General features: G+C 49.9%; 2 protein-coding genes across 4 annotated transcripts in view; one reads left to right on the forward strand and one right to left on the reverse strand.

The window, feature by feature from the left end:
* USP35 (ubiquitin specific peptidase 35) overlaps positions 1–7,492 on the reverse strand; it is a 71,688-nt gene extending 64,196 nt beyond the window's left edge. Inside the window, exons 1-2 of the mRNA XM_068556803.1 lie at positions 7,198–7,492; positions 266–948 (exon numbers count right to left, since the gene is read on the reverse strand). Of these exons, the coding sequence (XP_068412904.1) occupies positions 266–938 (673 nt within the window). The 5' untranslated portion in view covers positions 939–948; positions 7,198–7,492. The remainder of the gene's footprint in view (positions 1–265; positions 949–7,197) is intronic.
* A 232-nt stretch (positions 7,493–7,724) lies between these two features.
* On the forward strand, positions 7,725–23,108 carry KCTD21 (potassium channel tetramerization domain containing 21). 3 transcript variants are annotated; one of them, XM_068555910.1, is made up of 2 exons: positions 7,725–7,785; positions 19,644–23,108. In XM_068555910.1, exon 2 carries the CDS (start codon positions 20,178–20,180, stop codon positions 20,958–20,960), a length of 783 nt encoding a protein of 260 aa, XP_068412011.1. In that variant the 5' UTR covers positions 7,725–7,785; positions 19,644–20,177; the 3' UTR covers positions 20,961–23,108. The 3 variants fall into 3 exon arrangements, with proteins under 3 accessions (XP_068412011.1, XP_068412010.1, XP_068412012.1); XM_068555909.1 differs by having other exon boundaries at positions 20,148–23,108; XM_068555911.1 differs by having other exon boundaries at positions 7,780–7,828.
* Positions 23,109–27,043: the final 3,935 nt, after the last annotated feature.

The following is a 27,043-nucleotide window of genomic DNA, read 5'->3' on the forward strand; positions in this document are numbered from 1 at the left end:
TTGTCTCAGCCCCCTGGTCCTCCTCCAGGCCCGACTGATCTGGGTACCCTGCTCTCTGCATGCCCAGCAGGCACCACAGGATAGGAGCCCCCCACCCGGCAGGAGCTCAGGAGGGGCCTGCTAACTAAACGAAGGAACAGCACCCCCCCACCCCCCCACAAACACACACCTGTGCACTAGCATGCACACGCCACACCACCAGGTGGGCACGCCACACAGGAGACTCCGCACGCACGGGCCCCGCCCGCCCCGACCGCACACGTACCTGTGCAGGAGATGACGGCGAACAGCTCCTTGAGGCAGGGCAGGATGGCGGCGGGCTGCGCGCGCCACAGCTGCGCCAGGAGCCCGCTCACCTGCTGGGCCTGCTCCAGGAACTCCACGGCGCCCTCCTCGCCGTCGGCTGGGCAGCGGAAGCGGCCGAGGCAGCGCACAAGCTGCTGGCAGAAGAGCAGGCGGTGAGGGCCGTCGGGGACGCAGCGTGGGTGCCGCGCCAGCAGCCGCGCCACCTGCGCACAGGCCGCGGGCCCCGGGCGCTCGCACACGGCGCGCAGCACCTCGCGCCGCAGCAGCGCGAACACCTCATCGGCCGAGGGCCCCTCGGGCAACAGCTGCAGGCCGAGCTGCACGCAGGCCAGCGCGCGGGCGCCCGGCGGCCCGGCGCCCCCCTGCAGCAGGCGCAGCACGCGGCGCGCGCTGAAAAATTCGGCGAAGACTTCTGGGTGGTGGCGGCCGGCCACGTGCAGCAGCTGGCAGCCCACGCGGCGGGGCAGCTCGTCGGCGCCGCTCACGTAGAGGCGTGTGCCCAGCGCCAGCAGCGCCAGGCACTGCTCCCGCTCCAGCGGCTGCCGCGCCGCCTCCAGCACGCGACGCACCAGCCCTTGCTTCACGCTCGCGGGGTATGATGACGTCACCACCGCCTCCAAGATCTTGTCCATGGCGGCCACGCTGCAGGGGACAGGGAGCAGGGTCACACTCTGCCCGACAGGACCGATCCCCCACGTGGTCCCCTGCGTGCTGAGGCTTGGGGGCGAGCAGCTCAACCTTTCTGGGCCTCAGTGCCCCATCTGTGAAATGGGGCAAGGATACCTACCTCCCCCGGAGGTGACGTGATGAGGTGAAGCACAATGCCTGGCTTAATAATAAGCCCCAGTGGTTTGTAGTTATTGCTGATGAGCGCCTTTCATCTCACAAAGCCAACACCTGAGCCTTCCCCCTCCTCCACCCCTTTGCCCCTCTCTCCTCAGGCCTCCCTGGGGACCTCGTCAGTTCTTGGTGAGGCAGGTAAGAGCTGGATCTAGAAGCTGCTGTCCAGGGTCTTGGCCAAGCCATGTCATGTGGGAAGATGAGCCGTGCACACACACAAATCACACCTTCAGAAAGGGAGGGTTGACAGGGCTTCCAGAGCTCCCTGGTGCACTTTATTCTGCCCCCTATCAGCTTCTTGCTCTTTCTCAAATGACCTACCCTTTTCCTCTTTGTGTTTGTTGTGCCTTTTGCCTGAAACATCCTATCTCCCAAGACCTCCACCACTAACACACATTCATACAACCAGGCAAAGTCCTACTTTCCTTTAAAGCCCACTTCAAACACCCAATCCTTAATGAGAACCTCCCTGGACTTCAGGCATGAATTCATCCCTCATCTGGACTCCTACAGCCACCTGTGGCCTCTTCCTCCATTGCAGCTGGGATCACATAGTGCGGGGTTGTACGGGTCCGAATCTCCTCCACTAAGGCAGATCATCTCATCTCTGTGCTCAACCCTGCACAGGCAGGCCCTGTCACCTCCCAAGCCTCAGCCCACACCAGCCCCTCACTGTGGGCTCACTATGTCCTCCCTGCCCCGGGCTTTTGCACTCGCTTTTCCCTCCCCTCCTTGCTTGGCTCACCCTGCAGAGCTCAGCTCAAACTTCTTCCACACAGAAGGCCTGTCTGACCTCCCTGTATGGGTCAAACGCCCCTGTTAACAATTTCAGAGCATCCTGTCCTCCTTTATAGCACTTATCATGATTACTTGATTGGGGTCATCCTCCTCCACTATACTATATAGGTTCCTGAGGGCAGGAACCAACTCAGGTTTTGTTCACCACAGTATCCCCAGCACCTCGCACAGTGCCTGGCACACAGTAGGCATTTGTTGAATAAGCAGAGTGTGGTGTGAGTTACTGTTACCTTATTCCTCTGAGCCATAATATACTTCCCTCTGCCCTTCCACTCCATTTTAGCTGTTTTCTGGAAGACTTCATCCCAAGCTGACCCACTTTGATTCCTGATTCTCATGCTGGTTCCCACAGGTTCAGCTCCTAAAAGGCAGGACCACTTCTTTGCTTCTTTGTATAATCCCACACTAAGCAGGACCCAATATAAGGTTCAGTATACGCTAAGTGTTTAATTAAACTTATTGTCTCAGTGAAAACTACTCTATTGTTAAGACCTGGAGTAGGTGTGAAGACAAGCTAGAAATTTCCTAGATGATGGGCCAGAAACTTTTATGCAAAACCACAGATACTGTGGGACCCCAAATATGTGCCAGGCCCTATGAAGACGCTCCCTTCTCTGTCCTAGCTCTCCACTGAGACCAAACCTCCATTACTGCCTGTGTTACAATGCAATGGGCACATTTGTTTCTCTCTCTCTCACCAGGCTGTGAGCTCCTTGGGGCAGGGACCAGGCTTATTTCTCAATGGCTGGCATTTTCTATGCCAGTCACTGCAGAGTAAGGTTAGATGGTGTAGCCAGGGCACAGATCAGTGGTTCCTGAATGCTGGCCTGGTTGCCTCAGAATCACCTGAGCACTTAGGACAAGTTCATATGCCCAGGGCCCACCCCAAGCTTGGAATGGTGTTAGACTCTATTCTTTGAGATTCAACCGGGATGCATTCTGCTTACCATCCAGCTTACTTATGCTCTCTGAGCCTCTATTTCCAACCCGCAGGGCTGATGTGAAGACAAATATAAAGGCTGGGCACAAGAAGTGCTCAGAAAGTGTCAGTCCCCTTTGCTTTAGAAGCAAAGTCCTTGCTCTTCGGAGCTCCCAGTCAGTCCGGTGGTGGAGACACACACATTGGTAAAGAGTGCCGAAACAAGGCATACTCCCAAAAGGTCTTTAAAAGTGTCTTTAAAAATGGGTCTGCCTTCAGCCCTGACCTACTCTTTCCTGGGCAGTGCCTTGCAGACCATCCTCCAAACCCCTACCCCTGCCCTCCAGGCTAGTGGACTTAATATGCTTTCAACCCAGGATGCCAAGAAACCCTGGTACTCAGGCGACCCAGGAGAAATCCTAATCGATGAGATATTGACATCATGTGTGGAGGAAGAGGACCTGGGGGCGGGCAGAAATGGAGTTCTGGGGCTAAGGAAGGCTCTGGAAATGGAAAGAAAATCAGACTAGGAATGAGGAGTCCTGCATTCTAATGTGACCTGGAGTAAATCCCATTTAGTCCTGCAACTCATTGTGTGACCTTGAGCACATAATATCGTGAGCCTCTTTTCTGTAAAATGGGGATAAATGATATCAGGCTGAACCACATCAAAGTGAGGGATCAGATGCTGGCAATTCCTATCATTCTACCTGATACCTATCACATAAGGTGGTCTGTGCCTGGCAGCTGGGATCTTGGTCAGTGGAGCCATTCTGTGAGGGCTCTGATCTCCAAGGCCAGCCCTGCAGCCTCTCTGCAGTCTGTGGCCTGACCACTCCAGCAAGCCCTGCCTATCTGCCCCCACTCCCACACAGGCAGTTTGAGGTCAGCTGTCACCATGGTCACCAACAAACCCACTCAGTAATATCCTGGATGCATTCATGCAAAGGGGTTTTTAGAGGCGTGGACCTCACCTGACCCATCCCAGGCCACGGAAGGGAGGCAGAACAACGCCTGCTCTCCCTACGGCATGGATGGGGAAGCCGAGGATCAACAAGGGAGAAAGACACGGCCTTGGCAGGGTGGGATTAGAACCGGCACTCATCCTCTCTAGGGGAGGAAGAAGCAGACCCCCAGCGCTCCTCGGGGGAGGGTGGGTTACCCTTCCTTCTAGGCTCTGGATGAGGATATGGCCTGTCGACACTGGCTCTGACCCAGGAGACAGCTGCCCCATGCCAAGTGCAGCAGCAAACAGCAGCCCTGTCCTCCCTCAGAAGAGCCTGCGTTAAAGCAGGAGACTCAGGTTCTCTGCTTTCAGAATCACCAGGTGACCTTGGGTGAGTCCCTGCTAGGACTCCTCAGCCTTCTCATCTGGAAAATGGGGACCATTCTGAGCCTCCAACTGATGAGGTTGAGACAAGATATAAAAAGATAAGGGCAGGGAGTTCCCTGGTGGTCTAGTGGTTAAGACTCGGGGCTTTCCCTGCCATGGCCCAGGTTTAATCCCTGGTCGGGGAACTGAGATCCCTCAAGCCACAAGGCGGTGGCCAAAAAAAAAAAAAAAAAAAAAAAGATAAGGGCCGGATAATAGATAAGAATAGGTAAGAGTCTATTCTTGGGACATCTGGCACTGAGAGGCAAAACCGACACTGTCAGGGAAGAAGACGAGGAGACACATACTCCTGATCCAGCGGATTCTACAAGGAATTTCATCCATTAGCCCTCGAAGCCAACTCATCATTTCCACTCTCTCCCCTGAGCTCCAGCCCCACCCAAGATCAGCTCCTCTTTACCTCTGGCCTGGACTAGTGCAGAAGCCTCTTAATCTATCTCCTTTTTCCGCTCCTCAATCCATCCTCCACTAGAGACATGTGTCCTGTAGGAGTACAGAGTCCAGGCTTGAAATCTAGTCCAGCCACTACCCCCACTGTGGTCACAACCATCAATGCTGGTGTTTTTCCACCTCTCAGAGCCTCTGAACCCCAGAATGGGAGATGATCACCTGCCCACCCCTTAGCCTTTCCCAGCCAGTGCTGCGGCTCCTCCCCACACCCTTGGCTGATATCTCTCACTGCTGACATGACAGCCTGGGAGTCCCAGCAACACCCAGCCCGCTCCAGGACGCACAGTTAGCACACAGGAAAATCATGATCCCTCCCCTGGAAGGCTCAGATCCCTTTAACTGTCCCTCTCAAATGACCCTCCACCTTTCCACTGTATATTGACAGGTCTCTGTTCCTGCATAGTAGAGCCTGACTATATTCAGTCTCCATCACCCATCACCCCCAAAGCACCGTGTGTGTGTGTGTGTGTGTGTGTGTGTGTGTGTGTGTGTGGACAGCTCCAATGTCTTGCCTCACCCCCTCCCTGGGCCCCAGCTCAGACTTCCCCATCCCTCCCTGGTCTTTCTGACACACCCTGCAAATATCATCAGATTACCTCATTAGACAATAAACTCCATCCTGCCATGCCCCTGCTCAGAACCCTCAAGGCCCCCCAGCCCCTTCAGGATAATAAGGTCCAAACTCCCGAGCCTGACATTCAAGTCCTTTCTGTGACACTAAGCTAATAAAGGGGCAGGGTGAGAGATGAACTTGACAAACTCCATTTAGTGGTGAATCTACAGGAATTTGAGCAGTGGGCTTTTTCCTGCTCAACACTTTGGTGAAGTTTTCTCTGCTGAGAAAGGGCTTCTTCCTCTTCTCTCCTGGCAAATTCTGACTCACCCTTCAATGCCCAGGTCACATGCCCCCTCCTCTGGGAAGCCTTTCCAAATCCCCCTGCAACTCAATCTTTGGGCTTTGGCTTCCAAAGGCCCTCTTCGCTTCTCTCATCCCTGGGCAGTGTAACTGGATTGATTCTATGCCCATCTCCCCCACCAGGCCGGGATCTCCTTTGGTAGGAAGTAGGTCTGGTCCCCCATCTGTGCCCAGTGCCCAGCACAGGACCAGGCACAGAGGTGAAGGAGTGCCAAGTGATCTAGAGACATGTGACAGCAAGATGAGATAAAACCAAGGATATGATCAGAAAAGCACCTTCCAGGGACTGGCCTAACCCTTGGTCCAGTCACTGCCCCCTCATCTGCCCAGATCTGGTCTTGCATATCCATCACCCTGAGAATCTTAAACATCAGCCAAGAAAGCCCCTACAGAGGTCACTGGATGGGCTATTCTAGAAATGACTCAAACAACCAAAGCTGAAGAAAAAGAAAACAACAAACAAACAAACCTGTTCCTGGTTAACCCTCAGGTCAAAAGTTCACAGAATTTCATGGGACAGGGGAGGGGGCTTCAAGGGCTCACTCAATCTCTCCACACCCCAGAGCACAGCAGCCCCTCCAAGCCCCAGCAATGAGGAGCCCATTTCCTTTCCTCTCTGACCCTCACACCCAGTCTGCCTCCTTTGACTCCCCTGGGTGCCGGAGCTGCCTGGCTGCCTGGGATGGGTGGGGGGCGGGGGGAGGACCAGGCTGTCCCTCCTGACACCCAGAAGTCCCTCCATCCCTCGTCCCCCAGGTCTCTAGTCAGCAGCATCTCTCTGTATTTTTTAACTGAACTTCTACCCAAGGCAGCCCCGGGAAGGATCCCCTCGCCATACTACTGGGAGGCCCTCCTTTGGGCCAAACTGTCGCCAGGAAAGAAAAAAAAAAAAAAAAAAGGTGGGGTGGGGGAAGGTTACTAGTAAAACCCAACTGCCCTTTCACCGAAGGGGAACTGAGGAGGAGAAGGGAAGAAGGTGGGAGCAAATATTCGCTTCTCAGGAACCCAGCCCCAATGGGGGCCACCCCTCACATACCTCTGATGCCCGCGTCCCCACCCCCATCCCAGGCTTTCTGGAAGGGCGGGCACCAGGCTGACACATCGAGGTCTCTTGTTCTCAAGGGTTCTTGTAGGGGGAGTACGCCCTGGCCGAGGATGCTGAGAATAGCAGAAGCCCATTCCAAGCAGAGGCGGCTTCTTGGCCCCCCAGTTTGCACCCCAGCTCGGCCCCACCCCTCCTTCCAGTTATACCAGTGCACCCGCTCCCAGCCCAGACTGGGGCTGCGGACCCCACGAAAGGCTGGCGAGCTTCATGACACTGGGCACCGGTGCCCTCAGCCCTGAGGGGGGCGGGGGCAGGGGCGGTATCTCTATATACACAATTGATGAAGGAGATTGCGCCCAGAGAGGGGCAGGTACTCGCCCAAGGTCACACAGCCAGGCCCAGTATGCACCTAGACATCCCGCCTCCCAGCCCCGGACTCTAAAAGCCCTACGCGCGCGTCCGGGCTCTCGAACCATCTGGGTGCAGACACTCCCTCCCCCCAAGCTACACACACGCCCCAGCCCCCTTACCTCTGGAACCCCAGTGGCCCCTGCCTCAGAGTCAGCTCCTGGGCGGGGCGCTCAGGCCGGGCAGGACCAGGCTGGTCCAGGCTAGGTCAGGGCGGGTCCTTTGCTTCCCCCGGAGTGGGGACGCCCTCCGCCAGGTCCCAGACGGCAGGGATGCTGCTTCCACTGAAAAGCCCAACCTCTCCACCCGCTCTGCACAAGTCTGGAACAGGGGAGCCCAACTCAGCGGCGCGGCCACGGGGCTGCGGGACGAAGTGGGGGGGGAGGGGCGAGGTGCGGGAAACGGGGCGGAGCCGGGGCGGGGGCCACCCCGCGAGCAGCCACTCGGGCCGCGTCCCCTTTAAGGCCAGCCGGCCTGAACGCTGGCGGGGGCGGGGTCGGAGCTGGACGGCTAACTGCAATGCCTCCTGGGAGATGGAGTTCTCACTCGGCACGCCGAGCTGCAAAGAGCCCATGGAGGACTACAAGTTCCCGAGCGCAGCGCGCGGGTCCCGGGCCGCCACGCCCCTAGGCTGGGCTCCGGCCCTCCGCCCCCCTCGCAAAGCTGCGCTGGCCGCCCGCGGAGGGGAGGTTGCCGAGCGAGGGCTGGAGGTGGGTGCGGCGCGGCCGGGGGCACGGGGCGCAGGGACTGCTGGTGAGGGAACGGCCCACCTGGGCACCTGTCCTACCACGAGAGGTCATCTAGCCTACCCTAGCCTCACCATTCTCATCTGTGCAATGGGGATAGCAACGCCCGTGGCTTGGGGGGAGGGGACGTTTATGGAGAAGAAGGGGCGGAGCGGGTGGAAGGAGCCTGGATGGCTGGTGATAGTAAGAAAAGCCCGGATAATAAGGGCCGAGACTGTGGGAGGAGTCTGGTGGGTGGGGCATGGAGGGGCGGGGTCTCTAGATAAGGAGAACACGCGTGAGATCGGAGAAGGGGCTGCGGAGTGGATGCTGAGAAAGCCAATGAGGCAAGCCTGGGATGGATTGGGTGGAATGGGCCGAAAAGCATTGGGGAGGGAGGGGTGGAGACGCAAAGATGAAAAGGATCCCTCTCGGCCCTGGAAAGCCCAGTGTCAGCAGCGCTGATATCGTTTGGGTAAGAGGTTGCCCGAATGGGCAAATGCCTGTGGATGCACAGAACACCTTTCTTTCCTTGTGACTAGAAGTAAAGAGCCCATCCCATGAACTCTGCGTCACATATATGGGCTCATTCAATTCACACCCTGTGAAGACAGCACCATACCTTTTTACAGTTGAGGAACCTGAGGCTCAGAGAAGTAAAGTGACTTGCCTAAAGCCACCCAGGATTCCTTACGCCAAGGAGCCTGCTTTTTTTCCCTGCACTGCACGGAGGTAGAGGTTTAATCTGTAGTGAATGGCAGGGAACAGACAAAAGTGTCCATGTCCTGCCCTTAACAGGTTGTGTGACAGGACCATCTTCCTCAACCCTCCTCAGTGCCAACCTAAGGCAACCCTCCTATGCTTATTGTTAGGATGAAATGAGGCGATGGATTTGAAAGCCATTTGTTTATAAATTATCCTTGTTGTGAGGAGCAGGAAGACCATAAGGAAGAGTGGTCAAAATGAGGTGCTTGGGCCTGAGGAAAACCACAAGGTGAAGCCTGAGGGTGAGCCAAGAGGATGAAGGAAAATACTGGAAGAGGGTGGGGGATGGTGATAGTTATTGGAAGTCTGCACCGGATGAAAGAATACTTTGCTGTGCAAGCCGGGTCAGGTGGCTTCCCTTCTCCAGCCCACTTTTCCCAGTTGGCCAACTCCTTTAGGGGTCCATGTGTGTCACCTGAGTCTGGGAAGCACCTTTTCTCTCTGTGGTGTGGGCATAATGGAGCAGCCTGTGAGCTTCTTAGAGATATGAACTGGGCAAAACAGGGCTAAAGATACAGCTGTTGGGTGTTGGGGGAGGCCAGGAAGGGTGGTGCCCCCAGATAGTCCCCAGGGCTGTGAGCCAGAGTCCTTATCTGGTGGGCTGTGTAAGGTGGGGAAGACTGCTCCAGTTTATTGGGAGACACATTACTCACTTTGAGTGTTGTCATCCTTGAAATTAACCCAACTATGTTCTATCCATCCCCTACACAGTGGGAGTTCTTATATTTACTTCCACGTAATTACCTGGGCCTTGCCCCGTGCCTCAGATTCCAAATTAAAAATTCAAGAGACTATTTCAAAATAAAAAGTTTTAAAAATTCAGGAGAGATTGATAAACCTCCCTATTGGTAGATGAGAGTCTGGGACTAGGAAAATGGATCTGACTAAATGGGAGGAGTTGTCCCCCTTCCCCTTCCTGCCTACTTCTTGGGGTACAGAGAGGGGAGATCCCTGTCCTAACAGGGTGGCCAGGCACCCATTTACTTAAGGAAAGTGAGCCTTGGTAAGGACTGAGAATAAAATGCTGTGGAGATGCAAAGAAGGGAAGAATGAATTGCAGCTGAGGGGCCTGGCAGATGACTGGCATTTTCTTCACAGTGTAGGCAGAGGGAGGGATAGCAGATGCCAAACTGCAGAGATAGGAGAGGGCCTGGCGTGGTCTATAAAGTAGGGATAATAATAAGCACCTTCATCTATGAGATTAACATGCATAAAGTGCATAGCACAATAGTAACTGCTCAGTAAATGTCAGCCATTTTTATTACTGCTATTGTTGTTATTATGATCACCATCATATGCCCAAGAATTGGTCTAGGCCCACACAGCTAATAAAGGGGCAGAGCCTGATTCAAACGTAGGCCCAGGTGATGCCAAAGCCCATGCACTTTCCTCTCCCCACAAAGCCCCTACAGTTCTTTCTGGCCATCCACATCTTTGAGGTCCAGAAGTGGCCCCTCTTTGTTAACATTCTTGGTAAGGTATGACAGGAGTTTCTTTTCTGCTGTAGTAGCAGAGACTCTGGGTTCAGGAGAAAGCAGGGGAAACAAGTCCTAAACAGCCATCTTCTCCCAGCCTGGATCTCGGCATGGAGACAGGCAGGCCTAGTGTTGTGGTTTCTGTGGGGGGTTTAGTCTATGTAGAAAGACCACTCGGATTTAAATTCTAACCCCTCCACCGACTGCGGGCTATTTTAGCTAAGCCCTGGTTGGCTTCCTCCAGAGCGCTGAGACGTCAGGAGAACATCATGAGATGTTAATGCTTCTTAGTAGTAGTAATAACATCTAATATTTATGGAATCTGGCTATTTATTGGGGCCAGGCACACTGACTGGAACTTTACATCTACAGTCCCAGGAGGCAAGTGTTCTTTTCTTGCCCCTTCCTTCAAAATAAAAATATTTTTAGAATTTTCAAGCCTACAGAAATGTTTAAAGAATAGCCTTTCACCTAGATGCACCAATTCACATTGCCGATTTTGCTTTTACACATGCACATTTTTTGCTAAGCTATTGAAAAGTTATAAGCATCTCCACACTTGGCCCCTAAATTCTTCAGCATGTATCTCCTAATTATAACATTTTGCAACATAACCATAACACCGTAACACCGTTATCATACCTAAGAAAATTAGCAAGAACTCAATATTGTCTAATAAACAGTTGAGATTCAAATTTCTCCAACTGCCAAAAAAATCTCATATATTTTTTTAATCAGATACAGTCAAGATTCATTCATTGCATTTAATTATATCTCTTTAAGCAACTCATTTAATCTAGGTAGAGCCCCTCTACCTGTTTAAACTTATTTTATAAATAATTGGGTTCAGTTTGGTTTTTTTGTTTTTGTTTTTTCCGGCAATGTTGTGTACTTATTGAATCACATTAGGAGGCATATGATACCAGAGTCCTACTATCCATGAATGCTAAGTTTGATTATTGGATAAGGTCATAACAGCCTGATCTCTCTATAAAAGGGTAAGTTTTTCCCTCTTGTAACGAACAAGTAGTCTGTAGAGTGATTCTTTGAAACTGTCGGAATTATGTGTCCAGGATCACCTTTCACTCCACATCTGTTGATGATCCTTGCCTGAATAGCAACATTGAGGGTTGCAAAATGGTAATTTGCTAATCATGTCATTCTTTGTATACTTATTAGCTGGTATTCTTTGTTACAGAATAACTTTTTCTGTGTGTGTGTGTGTGTGTGTGTGTGTTTGTGTTTGTCTTTCTCATTCCCTCTCCTGTCCCTCTCTTTTTTCTTTTTGGAGTAACATAGACTCATGATTATTTTTTTTAACTCAATGTGTTATAACCTATTATCATCATTAATCTTTTTGGCATTCAAATTATCCCAAATTTGGCCAATGAGAGTCCCTTCAGGTCTGCTCCTGTGTTTTGGTTTTTGTTTTGGGTTTTTTTTGGGGGGGGAGATATAATTGACATATAACATTGTATTCATTTTAGGTGTAAACATGATTTGATATGTGTATATATTGCAAAATGGTCACCACACATAGTTACAAAATTTTTTTTTCTTGTGATGAGAACGTTTAAGATCTGCAGATCTGCGTTCTTTTGACTTCACCTCAGTAATCTTTGATTTCTTCTTTGCTGTCTGGAAAGAGATGTTCCAGGCTCACCTTGAACTTTTCCTGTCAAAGTACTGGAAGTACTGGAATCATCAGTTCCTCCAGGAAGCCCTGGTTTCTTTTTGTAGGAGACAACGTTTAAAAAACAAGATCTGGGGTCAGGTGTGCTCATTGCTACTCGGGTATCATTGCTAGGCTCTTGAGCAGAGCTGAGAAATGATAGATGGATGGATGGATAGATAGATAGATAATTATCAATGCCTTGTAGATTCATTGTTAAAACAATTGGTCCTCACTGTGTAAAAGGAGTAGATTGCATGTAAAATAGCTTCATTATGGAAGCTCAGTGAGCAGTAATGTAGGGAATTGCACAGAAAGAGCCCTTGCCTGTGCTAAGGCTCTGTGAGTGTATGGGCTGTTGGCTAGGACCTCTGTGTCTGGGTTCAGTCTCTTGCTCAGGACCCGGGTTAGAGAAGACCCCAGGCTGCCTCCAAAGGACTGGTCCTCTGAGCAGTGTCCAAACCTGGAACCTCCCAGAGGCTGTGACTCAGAGGTCAAGAATGGACACAAAGCCCTGGGCCAGGGACTCATCTTCCTTGGTTTGTGAAATAAAGATAATGTGATCTGTCCTGCCTGCATCCCAGAGTTGTTATAAGGATCAATATATATTTATTTTTTTAAATTGCTAATCAGTCTTTTCAACACATTTATTACAAAATTCCTTCCCCTTTTCATTGTCTTAATACCATAGTTCATTGCCTTATAGTCTGATTTCCTACATTAAACTAAGATATATTATGCTTTTTCAAATATTCTTTCAGGTTATCACTCACCAATTTTTCCAAAATAAGATTTTAATCTTTTTTTTTTTCTTTAATCTTTTCAAAAAATACTTTTGGGAGTTGGACTAGGATAGCATAACAACTGTAATTAATTTTAGAAGAACAACTTTAAGATATTCCCTCTCAGAATCATCACAGGTCTCTCTTTATTCAAATCCTGTTTATGCTTCTTAATAAAATGTCATAGCTTTGTTTCTGAAGGGGGCACAGGCTTTGAAGAGAGACCTCACTTGGAATTCTAGCTCTGTTACCTCTAGCTGTGAGATCTTAAGCAGCTGTCTTCACCATTCTGTGCTTCAGTTTTATAATCCAGAAAATTGGGATGATAATCATACCTACCTCACAGCCTCGGTGTGGTGCTGTAATGAGATAATCTACAGGAAAATGCCTCACATAGCTCGGGGCATGTCCTCAGTGCTCAGGAAATGTTGATTCTCTGTGCACTGGTCTCATGTAGGTCAGAATCAAATTGAGGGGCAAGTTTGAGAGCACCTGGTAGGAGGTAGGAGGGGACAAGTGACAAAACTCTCCAAGGGGTTTGGCTGCTGAATTCCCAAGGAAGTCATTCAGAGCATGGCAGTCAGACAGGCCTAGGCTTGAATCCTGGCTCTGCCACTGCTTTCTTTGGGCAAGTTACCTACCTCTTAGAGCCTCAGGTTCTCATTTGTTAAGTAAAGATAATACTTTCCTCAAAGGAATGTTACGAGGATTAAATGAGCTAATGTGTATAATGCACCTAGCACAGGTAGGGTACCCAATAAGTACTCACCGGGCAATAGCTGTGTCCCTCGTGAGGCCTGCAGGAATGGAGACATAGTTTTAAAGTAGGACTCTCTAGAGCGATGTCTTGACTGCCCTTTCTTATGGGACACCTACTCAAAGAATTCTGTTTCCTTTGTTACAATTAGAGGTTGCAACCGGGTGATTTTTCAGGCCCCAGACTGGGATTGGCCCTTCACATGGTACCAGGCTGGGCCTTAAGATCCACCACCCCTCGTTTTGGCCACAGACCCATTTCAGGGAGGAGAGAATTTCCAGCCAACTCCCAAGTTCCCAGGCCCCCTGGCCTTCCCTGCCCAGTCAGATGGTCTGAGGATCCGCATGGCATAATTTCCTGGTTTTCTCAGAGAGGGAAATGGGCTGATCTTTTTCTTGGTTCTTTTCAAGTAGAGAGGCGGACTTGGAAAGTCTCCTGCTTAAGAAAAATTATTTGTTCAGACACAGTGGTAGGGTTTCTTTTATCTCCTACTTCATGGTTCAGTTTGCATTCTCATTCATCTTTTCTAATCTGGCTTTTAAAAACCTGGCTTTTTGTGTTTTGCTGCTTTGTCATTAGGCATCATGAGTTGGTATTAAAATAGAAGGGTATAGACCTCTAGTGGACTTGGGGTGTGTCAGCTATGGAGGGGCTCCAGGCCATCCAGGATCCTGTCCCCATATCCTCAGATGTGAGTGGGCAGAGTCCCAGGCCAGCCATGAACTAGCTGCCGAAAGACCTACCCCAGTCTGATCTGGACAGAGAATAAGGGAGTATGCATCTCCCACTCACGCTGGGATCTCAAGGTGGGAAGGGGAAACTATCAGAGGTGTTGGACTCACACTGACCTGGATTCAGATCGCAGCTCCTCCAGTGACTAGCTCCGTAACCTTGAGCAGTCTTTTAACCTTTCTGAGCCTCAATTTCCTTATCTGTAAAATAGAGATCATAGCATCTATCTCACACGGTGCTTGTAAAGACATCAAATGAGGTAATGCATGTACAGAATCAGCACAAGAGTATCATCCTCTGTACTTTTCTATATATTTTTATTAAAAATAAATAAAATGCTACCATGTGTTAGACGAAGCATTATAAAAGCAGGAGGTGTTGTGCTCAGCAGGTGGTAGCTAGTGTCTTGTCAAGCAAGCTGCATAGCAGTATTTTAAAAGGCTACTTCAGGGATTCTCACACTTGCTGAAGCTATTAAACATCCTTTTGTTGCTATTACAACTCTCAGCAACCTGTGCAATGGGAAGAGACTGAGCTTTCCACTGGCTGGCTGTGTGTCCTGGGCAAGTCCTCAGTCTTTCTGAGTCTCTGTTTCCTGTCTGCCAAACAGAATGATGCCTGCTTTGTAGGATCGCTATATGAATTAAAAGGGCTGATGGGTGTAAAGGCCTCGGATGTAGTGGAATGCTCAGTGCATGTTCATTCCTTCCTCTCTCAGCCCCTGCCCCAGAGTCCCCCCAGCACCTACTGTGTGCTAGGCAGTGAATACGCAGGGACAGTGCTCTCACAGAGATCACAAACTAGGCAATGGTTTTCACAAACAATTTTTATGACAACCCACAGTATGAAGGTACACTCTATATCACAATCCAGTTCCTCTTCCTATCTGTGTGTGTCTCTCTCTCTCTCACACACACACACAAAGGAAACAAAAGTTTCACAACACTATGTATATAAAACTGGTCATAACCTAGTGTATTGTATTGTCCGTGACGCAGTCACAGTCTTGATTTTTTTTCCCAGTTTATGAAGGCATAATTTATGTACAGTAAAAGTCACCCTTTTTAGGTATACAGTTATATGAATTTTTATAATCTTTATACAGTCATTTGTCTACCAGCACATCGAGATATAGAATATTTCCATCACTCCAAAATATTCCTTCATGCCTGTTTGTAGCCAGTCTTACCCCTAGCCTCTCCAGTCACTGATCTGATTTCTGTCTCTCTAGTTTTGTCTTTTCCAGAATGTTGTATAAATAAAATCATATGCCATGTAGCCTTTTGAGGCAGGCTGCTTTCACTTAATAGAATGCTTTTGAGATTCTTCTGTGTTGTGGTGTGTGTCAGTAGCTAGTTCCTTTATATTGCTGAGTCATATTCCATTGTATGGATGTACCACAATTTGTTTATCATTTACATTTTAGTTTCTGGGATTGGGCAATTCCAAATAAAGCTACTATAATCATTCACACATGGGTTTTTGCATGGACATGTGTCTTCATTTCTCTGGGATAAATATCTAGGAGTAGGATTGATGGGTCATGTGGTAACTGGATGCCAAAAACTGTTTTCTCCTGTGGTTGCACCATTTTGCATTCTCACTGGCAATATATAAGAATTTCCATTGCTCTGTGTACTTATCAGCATTTGGTATTGTCACATTTTTCATTTGAGCCATTGTAATAGGTATACTGTGGTTTTAATTTTCATGTCCCTAATGACTAAGGATACCAAGCATCTTTTCATGTGATTATTTGTCATCTATATATCTTCTCAGTGAAGGTGCTTCTTCAGATCTTTTGCCCACTTTTCAGTTGGGTTGTTTATTTTCTTACTGAGTTTTGAGAGTTCTTTATGTATTCTGGTTAACAATCATGTATCAGATAGGTGTTTTGCAAATATTTTCTTGCAGTTTGTGTCTCATTTTCATTTTTTTAAAATAATTTTTTAAAATTTATGTATTTATTTTTGGCTGCGTTGGGTCTTTGTTGCTGTGCGCAGGCTTTCTCTAGTTGTGGCGAGCGGGGGCTACTCTTTGTTGCGGTGCACGGGCGTCTCATTGCGGCGGCTTCTCTTGTTGGGGAGCACGGGCTCTAGAGCGCAGGCTCAGTAGTTGTGGCACGGGGGCTTCAGTAGTTGTGGCTCGCGGGCTCTAGAGCGCAGGCTCAGTAGTTGTGGTGCACGGGCTTAGTTGCTCCGCGGCATGTGGGATCTTCCCAGACCAGGGCTTGAACCCATGTCCCCTGAATTGGCAGGCAGATTCTCAACCACTGCGCCACAAGGGAAGCCCTCGTTTTCATTTTTTTTAACGGTGTCTTTCGAAGAGGAGAAGTTTTTCATTTGGATGAAGTCTAGTTTATTAAATTTTCTATGATCTGTGCCTCTTAGGTCCTATCTAAGAAATCTTTGCCCAACAGAAAGTCACAAAGATTTTCTCCTAGAAGTCTTATAGTTTTAAAAAGAGTTTACGTTTAGGTCTGTGATCCATTTTGAGTTAATTTTCATATATGTTACAAGATATGAGCTGAGGTTCTCTTTTTGCGTACGGATATCCAGTGATCTTCATCTTGAGAAAGCCAGGGAGGAGGGCCATATGCGAAGCAGATCATTACATGATGGAATGGTGGGCTGTGCAAGGGACCAGAAACCCCAAGAGGAGAGCTGGGAAGGTGGAGATCTGGGGACTGCCTTATTGAGGCAGTGACTCATAGGCTGGGCCTTACAGGTTGACTGCAGAGATGGTGGAGAAAGTGAAGAAGGGTGGTACGAGGAGAGCAAAGGCAGGGCAGGTGAGGGCGGATGCGGAGGTGTCAGGAGTCCCGGAGCATAGAGTGTGGGGAGAGGCGGGATTAGAGGTGGGATTGGATGAGCAGGGTGGTTAGAGCAGGCAGTACTATGTCAGGAAGATCAGCCTGCAAACTAAAATGGAAGGTGGACAGAAAGGCAGATGGGAGCCAAGTGAGGATGTTGGGGGAGCGGGGATGAGGCCTGAGCTCCAGGAGTTGCCATAGGGACAGGTACAAGGGGACAGTTGAGAAAAATCTTAGGATGCGGAGTCAGGGCTGCCTCTCAGGCTCAGGCAGATGGGTGGCTAAGAAGAATTAACATCAGGTTCTGGGGAAGAGGAATTCTGTGTGAGGCTTCTGGTACCCATAGAAAATTCAGGTGGAGGTGTCCAAGAGGCAGCTGGGTACACAGGGGGCCTGGAGCTCCGTGGCCAAACCCGCCTGCCACATTCATGAAGCTTCTCAGCCCCGCGAGGTGCCAGTTCCTGCCCCCTTGTGTCATTGTGGCTCTCAAACAGAGCCTGTGGATTTGCCATGGTGGACACCGTGGCACTGTGACTAGGAAATAGGGGCTTGAAGGGCTGAGTCCTCTGACTCCTGGGTCTGGGGAGAATACCACAGGGAGCACCCTGGTCTGTGGTCAGGAGACCTGCCTTCAAACGAGCCTCCGCCCTGACTGACAGCAGCTCCTGGTGCTGCCCTGGACGGATGATCAGGAGCCTCACGGCAGGGGCTCAGGGGCAGGAAGGCAGGTGCTCTGCTGCTTTTGCAAGCAGAAAAATAGGAGTTTGGGTGCCCAGCCAAGGGCCCCCAGGTACGCCCTGTGGCTCCTGATTGTCTTCCCTACCCCTGTGCTTTGAGCTCTTCAGAACTAATGTGCTTAGGAGATACGGGGTCTGCAGCCCATAGAACTGTCAGGAAAGACAGCCCAGCCTCTCCCTCGCCTAAGCCTGCTCTTTCCGTGGAGCTGAGCCACTTCACAGAGCCTGGGCCTTAAATCAAACAGGAAGAGAGACTGGAAACTAGGTCCGGCTCCTGCCTGGACTCCCTGGAGAGAAAATCGGTCAGACTCAGGCCCCAGGCCAAGCATCCGCCTCAGCTGCAGGTCTCAGCACAGCCACCCCCGCTTCCTCGGAGCCCTCCCCCTCCCCCTCTCTGTTGGACACCCCCTCCAACACTGTCTCACAGCCCATCTGCTCCAGGCTTCTGCTGATGATTTTGTAACTTCATCATGGGCTTGTTTCTCTTCAGACACTCCAGATGGTTAATGTCTTTCTGCAATATCAAAGTGCCCCATTAGAGAGGGAAAGAATTACAAAGGGCCCTCCCCACAGAGAGTTGGGTGGGACAGCCGAGCATCTTCCACACCCAGCATGGCCTCCACCCTCTGAAGTAAGGGGGTCTCAGTGCGGTCAGCCTCCTCAGAAGGCAGGTGTGTGGTGAGAACTGCCCTGGCCCGCTTGCCGCCCCTGCTGGGTGACTTTCGGGAAGTCCCCCTCTTGGACCTCTGTTTTCCCATCTGGACAGTGAACATGCCAGAATTAATTCCAGACCTACTCCCACATCTCTTGGTACATCTTCCTTCCTTCCTTCCTTCCTCCCTCCCTTCCCCCCTTCCTTCCATCCTTTTCTTTTTTTCTTTCTTTCATTGCTGAGGTAGAGTTGATTTACAATATTAGTTTCAGGTTTACAGCATAGAAATTCAAAATTTTTATAGATTAAACACCATTTAAAGTTACTATAAAATATTAGCGATATTCCCTGTGCTGTAATTGGTACATTTCTCTTGTTACTGCACCCTCACTGCCTCTTGCTGTGGCCAGCCTGGGCTCTTCTCAAGGGCAGCACTGGGGCTCATTCCTCCCTGTGCCCTCCACACCCAACATTAGAGGAAGATTGCTGAATTCATTCCAGAGGTTGGCCCCTGGGAAAGTATCGTGTTGGAAGCCAAAAAGGTACATCCCCTGATTTCTAGAACCTTAAAGAAAAGTTAGAATCCAAGACTTCAGGTTGAAGGAGACACCAGCCCTAGACACTAGAGGCTGTGAGATCAGTGGGGGAATGGTGGGGGAGGGTTGTTAAGGAGTGGAGTGGGTAAAGAGCCTTCAGGAAGGGTGCTTGGTGGCAGAGTCCCACATTCGTGCTGACCTCAAAGCAAGTTTCAGAGGAGGCTGGGGTGCCATCCTGGTAGGAAAGGGCAGGCCATCAGGAGCCAAGAGCATCTTCATGGCAAGACAAATTGTCATGGGAGGATGAGAATCCAGAAAAGAGTGTCACTTAGAATCCAGAGGGTTGAGTGACCCATTGTGGGCCTGGTAGATAGATGGAAGTGATGCTAATCACAGCCATTTGTTGTGAATTCTTTTAGATGGAAAAAATAATTAAATAAGAAGGCAACATCAGTACAGCAGAAGGAGCACGGGGCTTGGAGTCCTAAATCTCAGAACATCTGTTAAGTACCTACAATGCACCAGTCTTTGGCTAATAAGCATGAATACATTTTTCTCTCTCATATAAAGGAACCTGGGCTTGAATCCTGGAACGACCCTTCACCGGTCTGAGCATAGAGAATGAATCCTGACACAGTTTCCCTTATCTGCACAGTGGGGATGATTGGTGATATTGTCTATGTCAAAGGATAGTATGTAAACAAATGTACGTAAGAGCAGCTAGCATAGCATTCAGTCCAGGCACATTTTCTTTCTTTCCTTAGACCAGTGGTTCTCTGTCCTAACTGAACATTTAGAATCAGCTTTTAAAAAATACCATTGCTGAGGCCACATTCCAGGCCAATTAAAACAATCTCTGGAGGGTGGAACCCAGGCTTTGTTTTATCTTTTAATTTCTTTCTTTTTTTTTTTAAACTCCCTAGTGAACCTAATATGCTTTAGACGGTGTGGCAATTATTACCCATCCATTTGTTCATCAAGTATTAATTCGTTTCAACTCCAAGGACCTACAATAAGAAATTGAGGACTGTGACTACCCAGATGTTATGGACTGAATGTTTGTGTCCCCCAAAATTATATGTTGAAATCCCAACCTCCAATGCGATGGCGTAAGGAGGGGGGGCCTTTGGAAGATTAGGTCATGAGGGTGGAGCCCTCATGAACAAGATTACTGCCCTTATAAAAGAGATTCCAGAGAGCCCTCTTGCCCCTTCTGCCATATTAGGACACAGTGAGAAGACAACCCTCATCAGACATCAGATCTGTCCCTACCTTGATCCTCAACTTCCCAGCCTCCAGAACTGTGAGAAATAAATGTTTGTTACTTAAGCCACCCAGTCTATAGTATTCTGTTATACCAGCCCCAACAAACTAAGATACCAGATATGGTTGGGTAATGGTCATTTCTTACTTACCTCTCTCTGTAGTACTACTTTCCAGCACCCCAGCCTCCTGCCATGTCTGACCCCATCACGCTGAATGTCGGGGGGAAGCTCTATACAACCTCACTGGCAACCTTGACCAGCTTCCCTGACTCCATGCTGGGCGCCATGTTCAGCGGGAAGATGCCCACCAAGAGGGACAGCCAGGGCCACTGCTTCATTGACCGTGATGGCAAAGTGTTCCGCTACATCCTCAACTTCCTGCGAACCTCCCACCTGGACTTGCCCGAGGACTTCCAGGAGATGGGCCTGCTCCGCAGGGAGGCTGACTTCTACCAGGTGCAGCCCCTGATTGAGGCCCTGCAGGAGAAGGAGGTGGAGCTGTCCAAGGCCGAGAAGAATGCCATGCTCAACATCACGCTGAACCAGCGTGTGCAGACGGTCCACTTCACTGTGCGTGAGGCACCCCAGATCTACAGCCTCTCCTCTTCCAGCATGGAGGTCTTCAACGCCAACATCTTCAGCACCTCTTGCCTCTTCCTCAAGCTCCTCGGCTCCAAGCTCTTCTACTGCTCCAATGGCAACCTATCCTCCATCACCAGCCATTTGCAAGACCCCAACCACCTGACTCTGGACTGGGTGGCCAATGTGGAGGGCCTGCCTGAGGAGGAGTACACCAAGCAGAACCTCAAGAGGCTGTGGGTGGTACCCGCCAACAAGCAGATCAACAGCTTCCAGGTCTTCATGGAGGAGGTGCTGAAGATCGCGCTGAGTGACGGCTTCTGCATCGATTCTTCTCACCCACACGCTGTGGATTTTATGAACAATAAGATTATTCGATTAATACGGTACAGGTAAAAGGACCCCAGCAACATTGGAGGGGGGCTTCCCAAAGCCAAGATCTTGGAGAGTGTCTCGCCAGTGGTGTGAGGCCGGCCACTGTACTAACCTGTACTAATCGTGTAGCAGGACTTGATTTCCCCCATGATGCAGTCCACCTGTAGGAATCCATGTGTCCTCTTGACAGAGCCACCTTTTTCCTTGCTATTTTGAGCTGGGGATGGGCAGTTTGCTCCAAGTGAATAGTCTGCCAACATGTCCTAAAGGAGGCCACAGGAGGACTTCTTGGCTAGACAAAGGAACAGCAGTTTTTTCTTGGGTCCAGCTCTCTCTCTACCATTAGGCGGTGCCTCACTTAGCCATTTGTAAACAGAGCCTCTGGTGGAGGAGATGGGGTGAGAACAAGAGGCTCCCTCTAGTTTCCCAGGACATGAAGTACCCAGAGATTCCCATCCTGCCTGCCCCTCCATCCCTGGGATGTGGCCAGAACCTTGGACTTGCTTGGCTGGCTTGGAAATGAAGTGGGTAGTGAGGGTGGGATTTGAGCCTGGCATGGCCTGGAGGAGTTAGCCTCCAGGCGGGGTTCAGAAGATGGGGATGTCCCTCTTGACTGGGCCAAATCTAGGCCTTTGGGGATTTCCGGCTTCAGAAATAAGCTGCTGTCCCTGCAAAGATTTGAAAGTATCTGGAGCCAGTGCAATGAAAGGCGCTTCATAATGTGGCCTGATATCTGACTTTTGTAATCCTTTCCCCAAGAAGTTGAAGTGTCGTTGAAACAGATCATTTAAAACAAATATATTATGGAATCTCAGGGTTGGAAAATGATTCAACAGTCGCTCAGTCCTCCCGCACCCCCAGCACACCCCAGCGCGTTTGCGGCTGAGGGCTTCTCCCCAGTACCTTCAGGAGATCAACTATCCCTGCTTGCATACCCTCAGTGACAGGAAGTTCGTCATCCCCAAGGCCAGCCCCTGCCATAGTTGGCTGTTAGAAAGTCCTTCCTTATATTAAGCTGAAACCTGTCCTTCCACAACCATTTTCTGGTCCTGGTAGACCTTCCTTCTCACCCAAATGTGTATTTTCTCTTTCAAAATAGTTCACTTTGAGAGGCCAGATACCTATTTTGAAAATATTATTACTTGGTATTAGGATTCCTCTCGGGATTTGTCTTCAGAACCAAGGTTAGCCCCTTTCATTCCCTGTAAGTCATCCCCATTTTGTTGTGGGTTTGCTTCATTTGTGACCCTCCCTCCGCCCCAGACATGGCTGTGCATAGCTTTTGACCATCTTCTGTTGAGTTTGAAGATTGCTGCCCCAGAGGAAGGAGACCAGGGTCTTGGCAATGTGTAACAAGGAGCCTGGGAGTGATCTGAACCAGAACATTGCCCTTGGAGTAAGCGTCCAGCCCTTAAAACACTGCTCTGAGGATGTGGGCTTCCCCTGCAGTAGTTTCTGGGCATAACCAGCCCATGGACCTCCTTGGGGTGAGACCCTGAGACGCCACTTCCCAGGGGGTGATGAGCAGTGCATGTCTCAGAGCTGCACATTATGATTCATCCCTGGCGTGAGGGTGGCCTTGGGGGTCCCAGAATCTTCCTCACTGTGCAGGGGCCCTCAGACAGAGCCAGAGAAGTCTGGTGCCACAGGTGCCCCCAGGGGATGGTCCGAGGAAGGGGCTTCCCATAGTTACGCCCTGTGAATAGGGAGCTTGTACGCTGGGCTGTGGGCAAGGCCACATCCCTTAGGTAATAAAGGTCTTTTCCCCCCTACAGTGGGACCCAGGAGTCTCTGATAACTGTCCCATGCCACCAGGCCAATGGTATTCAGGAAAGCCACTCAGGAGAACCCAATTTAGACCAGCCAGCAGAAGCTGTGACCATAGCAGAACAGTTTAAGGAAGAAATCTCATAAATCACCACTGTCTCTTTTTCTTTTCCATAAAAATTCTTTCTCCATCTTTTCGGTGCTTCTTAATTCAAGCAGCTTGACTTTAGAGAAAGCACAGGTCCTGTGAAGCCACTAATTTGCTGTGTGACTTTATGCAAGTCGCTTACCTCACTGAGCCACCTCTGTTTCTTCATCTGTGAAATGTGCGTAACAGTAACACATTAGCCTACCTACCTCACAGGGCTGTTGTGAGGATCAAATGAAATAATTTATGTGAGAATACAGTATAATTGATAAATGGTTGTTATTATTTTGTGTCTACATATAAGGGAAAAAACCTTGGCTCTGGAATCAAGCTGACCTGGGTCTGAATTCTGGCTCCATCACTTGCTGTGTAAACTTGAACAAGTCCCTGGGCCTCCCTGATTTGTTTCCTCATCAGATAACAACCCCACCTCCTAGTGTTCTGTGACTTGGTTGTGTATGTGAAAATTCCTAGCTAGGCCTGGCCCATAGGAGCTCAATAAATGTTTGCTCTTTTAGGAGTAATGATGGACTGTCATGCAGGAGACACCATGAGCATATAACAATTTAACAAGCCTTCTGGGGCACCTGGTGTGTGGTCCCTGAGGATGGGAACAGCCACAGATAAGTTTAGTCTGGAAGAGCTTAGAGGGCCACACAGTGTGCTGTGGGAACTTGGGGAAAGCAAGCTTAGTTCTCAGGGCATAATGGATGATCGAGCTGGGCCTTTAAGGGTAGGTTGGATGGTAACAAACTGAGCTAAGGAGGGCACCGTGGGCACTGGAAACGCCATGAGCCGAGGCCCGGGAGCCATGCAGGTGAGGCTCCACGCAGGGTGCCCGCACAAAGGGAGCCACAGGTAGTACATGCAGAGTCCTCACTGTGCACGTCTCCCTCAGGTGAGTGCAGCCACCTGCTCGGTGCAACAGAGAGATACTGAGCCTGCAAGCGGCACCATCCCAGAGGACCAGTGAGTCGGGGTGGGCTGGGAGGCAGGCATGTGATTCTTGTCATGAGCCCCTAGCTGCCCGGAGCGAGACGCAGTGGTGGTCCGTGATCTCAACCGGACTCAGTTTATTTAGCCTTTTGCACAGCTGAGAGCTTTGTCCCAACTAAAGGGCAATTCTGGGCACACGACCTTGTCAGCTCTCTGTTCCTCCCCGAGGCATGCAGAGGGATGGTCAGGGAGGGTGCTCTCCAGGGAACCCTAAGGCACTTTGGCGTGACCACTTGGTGAGACCTGCCACCAAACAGGGCCCCTGCATGCTGGAAGGCCAGCAGTGGCTGTCACCTCAGGCACCTCCTAAAGCTCTTTGCCCTTTTATGAAGGGCAAGCCTTCTGATGCTAGGTTCTGTCTTTGGGCCAGAGCTCCCTGTGCAGAGGTGGCCATGGCACCCCCCCTTGCCAAGACCTCAGTGCCCTACACAGCCCCCCAGGCTAGGATGTGGTCACTCTGCTTTGTAAACTGCTATGTGGCCTAAAACATAGCGCTTTTGTAACTGCACCTTTGTTTACCCCAAACTTCCAGCTTTCTTTTACGAATTACTCCTAAAACAGGCTACTGTAAGTGGAGGCATAGCCAAGATCAGCCTAGGCCAATTTCTTATGTGTCCAGAGCACCAGCCCATCCCTTTCCTGAACTGTGGTCTGTTCACACTGACCACCTGAGTCTGCCTGTATCCCACAGGGCTCAGGGCTGGTTGGGCAGTTGGCAGGGAAATAAGACCCCGTGATCATCTTGCAGAGTAAAACAACCTTGATAACTGGCCCATCAAAGGGAGGGGCCCAGGCTTCTTTCCAGGCCTTGTGGGGTCCTGGCTCTGGCAGCTCCGTCTATCCAGACAGCCCTGTGACCTCAGTCTCTTTCAGAACCTTCGGGACAGTGTGGCACCAGACAGCTATGGAGACAGTCTGGTGACATGCTCACCCCAGTCTGGGGCACAGGGACCAAGGGGGGCCCTGAAGAGAAAAGTTGGCCTATGGAAACCAGAGGATCACTGAGCAACCCCTGGTACCCAGAACCCCACCCGATACAAAGGACAACAAAACAAGCTCTGTGGTGCCACTGCTTAGCTCTGACTTCTGGGCAGGGAGTACATGCCCAATCAGGTGTGTCTGACCTCACTGCCCCCTCTCCTGGACCTATTTTCCACCAACTTCCCTGGCCCTCCCACCCCAATATATGTATTTGGGAGTATTTCGAAACCTTTATCAACATTTCCCAGTTAACTGACAGCCCTAGAGTGTTCTATCCCATTCTTATGTCAGTCCCTCCCAAAAGCCTAGGTTCCCTTTTGCTGAGGTGCTGGGTAAAGGCTCAGATGAGTCACAAATCCTCTAGAGATCCTGCTGCATTGTGACATGGGTTCTCCCTTCCCAACCCCAATTAGTTCACTTTATAAATCCAGTACTGAATTTGCTTAAAAAACACCCTTTTGTTTGGCATCTCATAGGTTGCCAAGCTCCTTCCTGTCCATAGTTCCATTTCACAGAACCAAAGAATGACCATGCCATGCCATTCCACACCTCGCCTGCCCTTTACTACTTTGTCTACATAGCAAACATCTGCTCATCCTTCAGCACTCTGCGTGAGCCTTGCCTCCTTGGCTCACCAAGCAGAGTTACTCCCAGCCCGCTTTGTACCACCCTGTATCTGGTGTGGACTTTTATCAGCATACCGCAGCTGTTCACAGGCAGTGTTGTGCTGGTAAATATTTAACAACTAGCTCTCATGGAAACGCACTGATCTGTAGCATCAGCCAATTTCCATGGTGTAAATACTCTCACAGTAGTCAATTTCAGGTCACCAACATGAAGTCACTGATCATCGGGGAAGAGAGGCACACAATGGGCTCTGGAGAGCCAGAGGGAGCCTGCTGCAGCACACCTCCGTGTCTCCCACTGAACCGCATGCTTCTGAGGGCAAGGGCTCTGGCTGGCTCTTTGTATCACCAGTGCCCAGCACACAGAAAGTGCTCAACATATGTTTGAGGGACCTCTGCCACCTGTGGAATATGACATTTTTACCTCCCTGATGTCCTCTCTTGTTCAAACTCCATGTTGCTCAAAAGTCTTGCTCAAACTTTTTCCTATAACACAAGAAAAAGTCCAAAGTTCCTGGCTCTTTATATACAGGCTTCAACCTACTTAAGAGCACAGATTCTGGAGTTAGACTGCCTGGAATCAAATCCTGGCTTTGCCACTTAATGGCTATGTGACCTCTGGCCAGTTACTTAACCTCTCTCTTTCCTTGTCTGTAAAGTTGTGGTAATAGTACCTGTAACCCATAGGGCTGTTGTAAGGGTTTGATGAGGAATACATCTTCAGCTTTTTGAATAGGGCCAGGAGTATAGTAAGTGCTCTACTTACTACATTAATTACTACCATTACTATAATTATTACTATCATCATCGTCATTATTTTCTGTCCTCATCTTTCATTGCTGTCTTACTTGCTCATGCCCTCAGTGTCCCCTGCATAATCCACATGGATTTTTAACTCCTGACCTTTGCCCAAGGCACTCCTACTGCTTAAGGCATCCCACTTCTCCTCTCCAGTGACCCAAACCCTGTCCATCCACAGTGGGATACCCTTCTCACCCTCCACCACCCTCTCACTGAGCCCTTCCTCCTCTGGTCTTTCAGTGCCCTTCTGGTTGGCATCTCCAGGGGTCTGAGAATCAGATCTCAAATCACATGGTCTGTTTATTCACATACTCTTTTGAACACCTAACATATACCAACCCCAGGGCTGGGCTCTGAGAAAGCAAAGATGAACCCTGAACATTCCTGATCAGGGTGTGCAGTGGGGGAGAGAGACAGGTAAACAAATTCCAATAGGATGGGCAGTGCGAAGCTGGAAGTCTGTTACAGGTGGAGTGGACCACAGAGATAGGATAGCCTCATGTTGACACCACTTTACAGTTTAACAAAGCACTTTGCTTTCTTTTACTCATTTAATCCTCCCAACAAGGCTCTGAGAGAAGCAACACAGGAGGGGCTTTTTTTTAATAGATGAGGATGAAACGACTTGCATGTGAACACACTGTGTGTAAGTACAGTGCCTGAACATAGTAGGCCCTTGGCTAATTATGAAATTGAATTATATGTCATTTAATTCAAATTAAGTGGCCAAGTCAAGGTGAGAACCCAGTCTGAATCCTCCTTCAGGATTATTTCCCCTAAGTTGT

This window comes from Eschrichtius robustus, chromosome 11, assembly GCF_028021215.1.
Source record: "Eschrichtius robustus isolate mEscRob2 chromosome 11, mEscRob2.pri, whole genome shotgun sequence".
In the NCBI taxonomy this organism is placed as follows: Eukaryota; Metazoa; Chordata; class Mammalia; order Artiodactyla; family Eschrichtiidae; genus Eschrichtius; species Eschrichtius robustus.